This window comes from Mus musculus, chromosome 1 (assembly GCF_000001635.26).
Source record: "Mus musculus strain C57BL/6J chromosome 1, GRCm38.p6 C57BL/6J".
NCBI lineage: Eukaryota > Metazoa > Chordata > Mammalia > Rodentia > Muridae > Mus > Mus musculus.
This window is the reverse complement of record NC_000067.6, coordinates 42,850,614-42,862,845: the sequence shown is the minus strand read 5'-3', so window position 1 is coordinate 42,862,845 and position 12,232 is coordinate 42,850,614. Positions and strand designations below refer to the sequence as shown.

The 12,232-nt window shown below is 40.6% G+C and overlaps 1 protein-coding gene across 3 annotated transcripts in view; it reads right to left on the bottom strand.

Moving 5' to 3' along the window:
* Mrps9 (mitochondrial ribosomal protein S9) overlaps positions 1 to 11,613 on the bottom strand; it is a 54,451-nt gene extending 42,838 nt beyond the window's left edge. The window contains exons 1-2 of one of the 3 annotated variants that reach the window (NM_023514.4): positions 11,420 to 11,613; positions 198 to 377 (exon numbers count right to left, since the gene is read on the bottom strand). In NM_023514.4, coding sequence (NP_076003.3) covers positions 198 to 377; positions 11,420 to 11,554 — 315 coding nt within the window. In that variant the 5' untranslated portion in view covers positions 11,555 to 11,613. The remainder of the gene's footprint in view (positions 1 to 197; positions 378 to 11,419) is intronic. The other 2 variants (XM_006496257.4, XM_030242824.1) reach the window with 2 other exon arrangements.
* Positions 11,614 to 12,232: the final 619 nt, after the last annotated feature.

Sequence of the window (12,232 nt, the reverse complement as noted above, 5' to 3'; positions counted from 1 at the left end):
AATTACTCAAACAACGTGAAGTATCAGAAAGGAAGAAAAAAGAAAAAGAAATGCTTCCAGATTGTCACAATAGAGGCGTCTTCCCTTATTCTGATAGCCCGATGTGAACTTTGCAGTCAAGGGGCTTATGCTAAGAGCAGTGCTGTTCAGACCCACAGCCCTGCAGTCACTTTCCCACTGGAGTTAACTGTACTCACATCAATATCCTCTTCAGCAAAAGTTTCCGGGTCTTCTCCCATCATGTTGGCTAAGTGCCTCTTCCCTATATTGAATTCTTCAATCTGCTTTTTAATAAAATCTTCTGTATATGATTCCTGTCTTGAGGCTTGGACATTTTTCTTTGTTGTTACAACTGTGGTATGTATTAGCTTTGATAGCTAAGGGACATAAATAGAAAGAAAAGAAAGTTTTTGAAATTAAACAGTGAATTAGCAGGCCACTGTCTCTAAATAAAACAAAGTATAATTTGTCATCCTTAGTTAACAGGCATTCTGAAACAAAGAAAAGAGGTAGAGCACCCAACCAAAGTGCTAGACATAACCTCTGCTCAAAACCTTACAAGTACATTGATTCACGCCTGAGTCAAGACCTGCAAGCAGTATACTGTGCCTCCTGACTATAAGCACATCTGGTCCTGTTTGGTTGGTGACGGTGAGCTCTCATACTGGATACATAAGGAATAAAGAGAACATCACCACTTAAAGCAAACAAGCATACAAAACCGGGCAGTACACTTTAACCAGCACTCAGAAGGCAGAGGTGCTTACAGGGTGGGTATATCTATAAGTATGAGGGCGACCTGGTCTACAGAACAAGTTTTCCAGACTTGGTATACCTCCAGGGATACATAAATAGACCTCTCACGATACAAACAGGCAAATGCATGAATCAACCAGACACAAGGGTTGAGGATAGTGCTGTGGCCTTGTGGGTACTCCCTGTTTGAAGGAGAAACACAGAGTATGGCTTAGGACTTCTCTCTCTCTCATATCATACACATATAAAAATGAAGATAATGAAGATAATGACCCTATAATGACTCAATGTTAAGATTTCTGGTAAACCTGGCTCAACATGCTCTCTGTGCAAATGAGGGCTTTCTTTCTTGTTTTTCCCTGTCATCCTTGAGGCAGCAGTAATCACACACTTGCTGTTGTGGGTCCTCCTATGCTACAACGCAAGGAAATACTCCCAAGGCAGTAGCCCTCAACCTTCAATGAACAGTGTCAAATATTAAAATAAGACATACCTTTCTAGTCTTCTCTTCAAATCTGAACTGCACCATTTTGTCTCTGCCCCAGCGACTTTAAACACTGCTAATAATACTTAGATTTCAGGTCACAATCTCAGTAATACCCCTACTTCCTGTCTCATACACATTAAAAATCTCCTTCACACACACAGGCCCATCCTTCCTACATGTTTCTCCTTCCTTTCTGAGAATCCTAAATTCAGAACATTCTACAGTAATTTGCTACTACAGTTGCAACAAAAATGAAAGAAAAAATAGAAAATATTACAATACCCAATTAACAGTAAAACTTACATTCTGAATAGCCTCTGAATTAATTGAGTGAAAACTATTTTAACCCACTCTTTAATGGGCAAGAAATAGCAATTTAAAATTCCATAAAACCTTAGTTTATTTTTGCTTAGGAAAGCAGAGCTTCACCTTTGAAAAATATAATTACTCAACAATTATATTCCCAAACGATGCTTTGCACGGTGTTACTATTAATGAGTAAAAATGAGACCCCAGGGGCTCAGGTCCCAGCACTGTGTCCTGCCTGCCTTTGTCTTTCCTGGTCTCAGTTACCTCAGGAGGAGAGAATGAGTGGGGCATGTTTACTCTTCAGAGGAGAGCGACATATCCACCTAACTTACACACTGCTCTCTATACCTGCTGTATTTTGTTATTAGTTATGCTTGTTAAGCTCTTACTGTGTCTAATTCATAGAGTAAACCTTATCGCAGATATGTAATGGGGAAAGCACAGCATAGGTAGAGCTGGGCAGGCACTGCCTGCAGTCTTGAGCATGAAGGGAGCTCAGGGCATCCCCTGTGGGAAGGGAGGCAGACAGAGCCAACCTGTTTTAGAGACAGAGCCTACTTTAATTCCCTTGCTCGCAGTCTAGAGCACCCATTTCTTCAATCTAGAAATTTTATCATATAAGATGTTTAATATTTTACATATTCTTTTAGCTGGTTTTTTAAATTATTCTAGGTCTAATTTCAGCAATGAGGAATCTTACTATGTAAGCAATAAAAAAAATGCTTTTCTGCTTCAAAAATCCAGGGAAAAGCATGAATTTGTGAGCAAAAGCAATACAATAGATTACCATTTCAACTGTTTCAATACCAGGAAGATCTGCACACAGTACAAACAGATATTTTGGCCATGGTGAGGAGAGTGCACTCAAATGCAGTTTATTGAACCCAAGGTTTAAGTAACCCAGAGGACAGTCTCTCAGGTTACATTACACTTTCCAGCAGCCACCCACAGGCATTGGGTCTGAGCCTCAGGTGAATGGGAGGGAGTCCATGCTCTGCAGGAAGGGCTTCTAGAGAGGCACAAGCGGGGTATGAAGTTAATAGTCCAACTGCAGGAGAGCTGAGGTTGAGATGTCTGATAAACACCCCAGAAAGTAGATGGTTCTGTGGCTGTGCACACGAGAGATCTGTGATAAAGGTATGTGTTTGAAACTACTTGAAGTTGGACATGACAACACACAACTTTAATTCCTATATGCCAAGTCAGAGGTCAGCCTGGGCCTGTCTCAAACAAATAGACAGACAGACAGACAACTTGGATTGGAGAAATGATTCAATGGTTCCGAGAACTTGTTGCTCTTCCAGGGGGTTGAGGGCTAGGCTGATCCTATGCTTTCCCTGAGGTTCTGATGTATGGAGGACATAGCTCCTTCTCTAAAACCAGGAATATACTCTGCAGTCAGTAATAGCCTGGGGCCAGGGCCTTAGAGAAGTTGAGAGCCAGAAATCTCAACTCTTCCTACCCTAGGGGCTACCAGCTATCAATCTGAAGTCCTCTTTGTTCCTCTAGTACAAACACTCTCAATTAGCTCCCACTGACTTTTGACCCACTGACAGCTTTTTGCTGGCTCTGTCCAATTTTTTCCCTGAAAAATAGTAAGAAGCTGTTCTTCTTACTAAGCTTGCTGGACATAAGACATAGCTTATGCAAGACCTCCAGATCCCAAGGTCTTCTATCCCCTTATCCTTTGATCTGCTTCTCTCTCAGGGCCCTGTAACTGAAGAACGACCTGCTGGTCCTAACACCCACATCAAGCAGTACACAACCACCTAATAACTCTGGCTCCGGGAGGCCTGACGCCCTCTCTAGACTCCTCAGGCACCCACATACATGGCATATACTCACAGAGACACATAAAAATAAATCTTTTTTTTTTAAAGGTCAAAACTGCTTGACAAATGATGCTCTCAACTTGGGAGTATGGGAAATGGCAGACATGAATTAAAGGTACAAAAAAAACAAAAAACAAAAAACAAACAAACAAACAAAAAAACCCAGCTTATAGCCAAGGGATCATAGGCACTGGGGTAAAGTCATATCTTATGGCTACTATTTTCCTTATGAATTGGGTGCGATAGTCTACGATGATTAAGACGGGAGGTGTAATGCACTAAATCCTTCCCATTCAGAAGGCAGTAATACAGTTTAAAGTACACATGGAGAAACTGCAAAACAAGCGTTTCATAATGGTGGAGCCAGAAGTCCATCCATACTGCGTCTGTAATAATTTCCTTGTCAATTTTCCTTTCCCATCAACGTATATGCTACAGTGGTATACTTGATGCAGCAGCTGAAGAGAGCTGCACGCTAGAGCACATGGTACCCTTTAGCACTAAAACCTTTCCCACCTTATGAAGCACTTTACCTTGAATTCAACAGTAAGCTCATAATGCAACCCTGTCAACCTCCTACTTATGCTCCCCTGGAATAGCAATGTCTCTACTTTTCATTTAAATTCTAGCCACTAGAAAGTGTGTGTGTGTGTGTGTGTGTGTGTGTGTGTGTGTGTGTATGCATGCATGCATGTGTATAACCAGAGCTTTTAATACATGAAAATATCCTGTTTACATTGATTCTAATAGCTTCTATCTTACCATTTATGTTTACATGTTTTTAAGTTTTCTATCAACTATGGAAATTAAATAATACCCACTCAATTTCTCCAATATTCTGCATTTCAGTCATGGCAATGATCTTTTCTGCTTATATAAATGTTCTTGGTCTATTTCTGACCCCTTGGTTTTTACCTTCTGTACAGTTCTTAAAACTTCATTTCTGCAGTCCTTCTCACTTCCTGCAGCCACTCTCGATTTTTAGTTTTGTTGCTGGTCTATCTTCAAAATTCATGCCTTGACAGCTTCCCTTAGGCGTAGCCTGTCATGCCCCAACTCCCAGAGCCCTCCCTCGCCCAAACTTATTAAGAATGTCCTTGATGTAATGTAAAATGGTTGTGGTAAAAAGACGAGGGATTTTTTAGTTGTTTGTTTGTTTGCTTGTTTGTTTTGAGGGGGTGTGTTATTTTGTTTTGTTGTTGTTACCTCTTATGTAGAGAGGAACATTCCAAGCCCCCAGGGGTAACTGAACCCCCAGACAGCTCAAAATCCTATCTACTATTTTTATATAAGATAAAGTTCTAAATAGGCATAGTAGATTACCAACAGTAATTCAATAATAATATGGACAAATCTAACTATATACTGTGACAGAAAAAATTCTATTAATGTGGTCTTGCAATTGAGAATCAAGACAAATGCGTTGGGAGCACAAAGAATAGAAAGTGCAAGAGGGAAGGCCTGCTGTGGGTACTCCCACTCAGCTGAGTGAGCGTCCATTTGCAGGCTCGGCGTCTGTCTGGGCCACTGGTCCTTTATGTCTTTGGTTCCCACATTTTAGCATCTTCTGAAGTCAAAGAGTTGATTGTTGACTTTAAGGGTTGTTGCCTCACTTGACTTGTTTCTTCACTTGTCAATCATATTCTCTGGAGTTTGTGACATGAGATGACAGTTTCCTAATTTTAACATAAGTGATGCCTAAATATATTTACAAACAGTAAAGTTTTTACTGTTCACTTAAATAGACTTTTGGAGATGTCCCTAATTTGGAACATTTTTCATAAAAGCTCTTTAGGATCTTTCCTTAAACATATAAAAATACAACATCCTGAAATTCACAATACTTGTTATATCTTAAGAAATAGACTAATGAATACATTTCTTAAAGATATGAATTATTCCAGCAATGAATTCACATAATACACACACAGCCACCAAATACTCTTTGGTACAGTCCACTAAGGTGATGCTGAATGAAAAACAAAGCAGAAAAGCAGCTTTTTGGCCAAACACTTAATTCCAGAAGATAATTTCTTTGCCACTGTGAAACAGTCCTGACAGGATCAGCTATAGCTTCCAATCCCAAATGCAGTGATAATGCCAGAACATTCATCAGATTTTTGTTCAAGGAATAGTAGACACAGTGTGACAAATTTGTTTCTTTCTAAAGATAATCAGTAGGTCAGACAATTATAATTTTAATCAAGCTGACTGCCAAAGAGACAGACACATCCTGACAGCTATGATGTCCCAAATTTGGCCAAATGCCAGTGTCAACATTACTTTAATGGTATTATATCACTATTTGGTGGTTTCTTTTTAGTTTAAATGGATAAAAAGGTAACAAAGAAAACTGTGGTGCTAATCTATATAGGAGAGGTAGAAAAATACTTGGAGGAATTTTCAAAAAGGTAAAGACTGAATTCACGTTAGGAAAAAAAGTGACTGGAAAGAAACTGTATACGGGCTCCGATAGAGGAATCAAAATAAGATTTTTTGACTATATGTACAGTTGTATCAATTAGAAGCTTCCAGATATAGGCAAAAGAAAGGTGTCTGATTTAACTAGGTAAAAGGTACCCATGTTCCTGTACACAATTCTAATGAAACTCTCTGGTTCAAAAGACTAGAGAAAAACCAAAAGACAACAAGTATAAAGGCACTGCTAGGTGAGACAAGTGGAGGTGGACAAGGGGGGAGAGCAGGGAGGATGCTCAATATTCACTAGGAATATGGATGAAGATGTGATAACGAAACCTATCTTGCATAATTAATATATACTAATGAGCATTTTAGTTTCGTGATCTTTAATAGCTCTTTTAAAACGTGTCTGTGTGTCCTGGCTTGCCTGAATATACACCACATGGCCAGAAGAGAGCACTGCATCTCCTGGGGCTGGAGTTACAGACGACTGCTCATTTGGCATGTGTGCCGGGAGCTGAGTCCAGTCCTTCTGCAAAAGCAGCACATGCTCTTACCTCCTGAGCCATCTCATTAGAAAAAGAGAAAAGAAGTTAAGAGAGAGCACGCAATTACATGTAAAAGCAGGCAGGGGCTGGGGATTCTCTGGGAAGGAAAAACACAAAATCTAAAGATCAACAGCGGCTCAGTATAATTAGAATGCGGTCACTGAGATTAAATGAGACAGGGCTAGAGAGGTGACTCAGTGGTTAAGAGCACTGACTGCTCTTCTAGAGGTCCTGAATTTAATTCCCTGCAACCATTTTGTGCTCATGGCCCTCTGTAATGGGATCTGATGCCCTCTTCTGGTGTGTCTGAGGACAGCAACAGTGTACTCACGTAAATTAAACAACAACAAAAAAAACAACTGCCAATAAAAAAATCACCACTCATTTTCATTCCACAATCACCTATATTAAGACATTCAGCATATTTACCAACCAAATAAAACATATAGACCATAACCGAATGATGATTAAAACAACCCAATAACAATCAAAAGTTATGAGTGCAACTGTTAGGGGAATGTGACTACGGCAAGCATAAGCAGTGCTGTGAGAAAATCATTATTCACTTTAGCTACAATGGTTGTATGGCAACTATGTTTAAAGAAGAAAAACCCTGGTTCTGTTAGAGATGGACTGTACAGAGATGTATGTCTGATAACAGCATGTCTGGATGTACACTAACCACGCTGGGGAGGCAGAGTGGGTAGAAAGTAGAAGAAGAAAAAGACGAGATAGTAACATCTATTACCAAGCTTTCTTAGAATAAAGTTATAAATGGCTACATAAGGAAAACATCAGTTTCAGTGGACAGGTACTTTTATAATTAAGGCAATAAGAGATGCACTAAAGTTTGTCTAGGTCAGGATAACATCTTAAAGGGAACAAACACCTTTCAAAAGAGACTATTTTTCCCTACTACCAAAAAACTATAGTTAAAAATATACAGTCTAGGACTGGGCAGAATATCTGATTAGCATGCACAAGGCCTAGAGTTTGACCTGTGTACTTTTGATATGTGTGTATACACTTTTCATATATATATATATATATATATATATATATATATATATATATACACACATATATGCATATATACACACATATATATACACATACACACACACATATATATACATACACACACACATATATATACATACATACACGTGTGTGTGTGTGTGTGTGTGTGTGTGTGATATAGTCAAAAATTATCTAAGGAAGATAAATAATTTACAAGACTGAATACATGTCTGTTAAGATGCAAGTCGACTTTAGCATGCATCATTCAAAGTACCTTTGGTCATTGATTAAAATGTAATTTTTTATAAAGCCCTTACTGTAGACCAACATGGAAATATGCTAAATATAAGAAGTTACAATTGTTGGGAGTTCATGAAGAATAAAGTGAATAGGGATCTTACATAGACACAAGAACAAATTTATCATGAAACCACAGGACAGAAGGTGTGCCAGTGATGCCCCTTCTCTGGGAGACCATCCAAGTAAGCAAGGGCATCATGTTGGGATGGTGAAAATTAAGGATCTAGGCACTAAATAAAATGCTTACTAGAAAACAAAAAGTAAAAGGCTATCTATCTCATCAAAATTTTGCAGCAATATTTTTCAAAGTAGCAGTGGTTTTCCAGTTTTATTTAAAAAGCTATAAATATATAAAAAGCGGAAATAGCATACTCACTCCATCATAGAGAGTTTTTAAACTCATGTGTAATTTTTCCAGAGCACCATGAAAGGGAACTATAAACTGTTCGCAATGACGCCAACACTGTTTAGTTTACTTGTGACAAGTTTAAAATTAAATAAAACAAAAAACAAAAACCAAACTCCTCCACTACCTGAAAGAGGACTTAACAAAATGTCCAACTCCTGATGCCACTGAGTCTGAAGGAAGATTAACCCTTTACTCCATTTGTTTTAGCTACTTGCTTTTACCACCAATTTTAGAGACTACTAGCTAAACAGTGGACTTTTTGTAGCTTATACATTACACCACTAACTACACATCACAAGATTAATGCTGCTTTTCAAGAACTGGGAAAGAACTCAAACCTTGTAAATGGCAGCTCTTTCTTTGTCCAATAACAAGTGACCTCTGGACTTCATGCTAATATGTGCTGGCTAGTTTTTTCAAATTGTCACAAGCTACAGTCATCTGGAAAAAGATACCCTCAAATGAGGAACAGCCTCCATCAGATTAGCCTGTGGGATTTCCTTGATTTATAACTGATGTAGTAAGGCTCCTGGCCTTGCTCTCCTTGATGATGGACTGTAACTTCTAATCTCAAAAGACCCTTTCCTACCTCAATTTGCTTTTGGTCATGAGTTTTTAACCACAGCAATACAAAGAAAATCCAGCTGCTGTGTGAAGATCCAGGAAGCTGGTTATATATGACAGACCACCACCATCGAGGCACTCTTACCCACCTCTGATTACCTTTCCTACACCCCGGACAACTGTCCTCTATCTCATAAATACGGTCAACTCTCACCACAGAGAGGCAGGGTGGAAACTTGCTCTCCGGTGTCCACTGGTTTGAAAGATGAACAAATCTTTTCCTCAAAATGCATTGTTTCAGGGATCGGCATATTAAGTAGTGGCCACAATGTGGCTGGTTTGGTAACTCCAATCTCTGACTCAGTCCCTAAGTTCTAACCAATTATCTGTTGTTGCTAGAGCCTACTCCGATTATAATGTACCCTTTTATATTGTTGTACAACTATATCTTTCTAGAGCATAATCACTACATAAAATTTATAGATACTATATAAACAGCTTATACAAGTACATTCATATATATGAAATGACTAACTGTTGCTGAAGCTTCCAATATACTGTCACATTCCCTGGGGGGCTGCCTTTGATCACCTGTGTCACCCTCTGTTGACTCCAGACTGAATCAGGTAAATACATGTCTGTGGTTCTTCTGTATTATTTCTGGAAATCTCTCACAGCACATTACAGAATCCGAACATGTTCAGGTGCACTTTATGAAAACTTTGGTCACTCACATATATGGCTGCTATCTATAACTATATTTGGGATGTTCAGAGTTTGTGGTTGTGTTGAGGCATAATATGAAATTGGTAAGAACCCATAAATACTATAAGGACATCAGAGGAGGAAGCCAGCTAGCAAGGGTCCCAACTGAGACCCAGGAGTCACACCTAAGTAAAGCTTGCTTCCTTATGTTAGTGGCATTAGTGTTTCTCAAAAATTTTTACTGTCACCCACAGTTTCTGTTGATATCAGTACCTACTATACACTTGGCAGTGTAAACAAAACATGAAAACACTTTGTAAAATGCCTTTTATTATTCTATTACCTCTACTCCTTTCAAGCTGTTTATGACCTTTGAAGAGATTCCATAATTAATGGCACATGACCCAAATATGAAATGGGGAGGGGATTACTTGGTTAGTGTTTTATTTGCTCATAAAGTCATTAATTTTTTTATATAAAACATGGGCCCCAAGAGAAATACAGCTATTAATGTTATATGCAGACGTGGATAAGTGATTTTTAATATGAACATTAAGAAACATTAGTATTTTCGGCAGGCACTGTACAAAAAAAAGGTTTCTAAATGTCTTTGTGTGTGTATACATACATGGGGGGAGGGGCTTGTTGTTAGAGGTATCCCACTGGGGGCTGGGCTTTAAGATTTCAAAACCCTGTGCCAACCCCAGTCTCTCCCTGTTCAGGTGTCTTTTCGAAGCAACAGAAAAGTAACCAAGACAATGTGTATGCATGCATCCGTGGGAAGAAAGCAGTGTGCAACCGGAATGAGCTTTAGACATAATAAAAGACACATACATGTATTCCCCCTGTAAATTAAAAAGGTAAAAGGGATGTGACCCAGCGAGGCTCATTTTGTAAAATGTGTTTGTTTACACATAATTATAAGAATAAAGAGAAAGAAGAAGGGTACACTAGGTTCAGAATATAGGAGAGTGAGAGCCACCTGCCCATATAATCATTACCAATAAACATATTTTGTATGCTACAGTTCCTCTCATATGCAATTATGTGTCTCAAAGAGATGTATAGAAGAAATAAAAATGTCCAACACATTTTCCAATTTTCAAAACCAAGAAACCCAGATGTTTAACAGATCAATGGACAAATTGGTTTATGTTACAACATCAAATAACAGAAAAAGGTGGCCAGTCATTTTGTAAAACAGTTCTAAGATCCAGCGTTTAACTTCTCGGCAATATCTGGTGGTAGTACTGCTTTTCCAACATTTCGTACTCTTTCTACTCAAACTGTTCTGTTTTCCAACCCCCACTTGTTTGACCGCGTGTTCTCAATCTCTTGAGACCTCTCTTTCGGCCTGTTCATCTGCCTACTCTTGCAGGACACCATCTGCGCGCTATTCCCTGGGTTTCCATTAGAACCTGCAAGGTAACAGGACTTCAAAGTTAGGTCTCCTCCTGTGTCACGGGCACACCCACCGAAAGGACTACTGGAAATCTCCGGTAGAATATGCCACAGACACTTTAAGTGCAATTACAGCCGAAGCTCGTTTTCTCCCACTTTTAATGAGCCACATTAAACGGGCGACAAGCAAAGACTCAAGCTAGAAATCCCAGCTTCACACCGACCCCGGAATTGAGCGAAGCGGTCAAATTCTGCTCTCCTAATGTCACACACACACACACACACACACACACACACACACACACACACACAAGTTTCGGGAAAATTACAAAAACTGAAATTCCGCAAACGCAGAGCACTTGTAAAAAGTCTCAGTTCGCTCCACAGACTGACTCTGCCCAGGACATCTTCCGGGTCGCGCAGAGTTCGGCTCCCCTTCTCCCCGGGACGAATCACAAGACCCAGGCAGCCACCCAACTCCATCTGCCGAACCCTTTGCTCCTCAAAGCCCAGGGAGAGGCTGCAGAGGATCCGTCCGCGGCCGATTCCCCGATCCCCAAGCGTGACCTCCGACCTCTACCTTGAGGGCTCTGGCAGCCCTGGAAGGTGGGCCGGCTTCACGTCACCCTACCACACGGACCGCCAGCTCCAGCTCCCAGGACCTTACCTGGAACCTGGTCCCTGTCTGCCAGCCAACCGCCGAGGCTGTCCAGTACCCGGGCCTCTGGCAGAGGCTAGCTCTAACAGCGGGAGTGAACCAAAGGGAAAGCACTCGGCCGCAGGACACACAGGGGGCGGCCATGTTGGCCGTAAGAAACATCCTGGCGGGAGGGGAAAGGGGTGGAGCCTGGAGACTGCGCAGGCGCAGACCTCCCAGGCGGAAGCGCTTCCTTAGCAATTGCAACTAGGGGCGGAGTTCTGTAGTCCAGCCCCTCGCCGCTGATTGGGTGCGCGGCAGCAGGTTGCCTTGCACATGGCTTTCGGCTTACTAGCAGCTGTAGTCCTAGCTGAGTTCCTGGTACCCACGCTCAGACAAGCCTTCCACAGTCTTATTCTCACTCCAACAATCCAAGCTGGCTTTCCTGTCCGCTTGCCTTCCCGCAAGGGCCTTCTGCTCCCCCTTGAACTTGCCCGTTTTAAAGATCTGTTTCAAGACATTCTTCTTCCAGCAACTAACCATTCTGGCTTCCAACACATTGTGTTGACTCTTAGCTGTCTGACCCACAGGCTGAGGAAAAGCACCTCCCTGCTCAACTTCATGGCTCTCCCTGATTGCCTCTGAGCCTTAAAGCCATTAAGAGTGGCTGCAGACACAGGAACTGTCTTTGCCTTCTGAAACTTGAACTTCCTAACCCTAAGTCTAGGGTTATCTCTACCAGATACAAGTGGTTGAATAAATCACTCTTAAAGGGTTTTCCAATGTTGAAAATTATCATTGAATAATTTGATAATGTTGAAATTATCATTAGAAGTTTAAAAC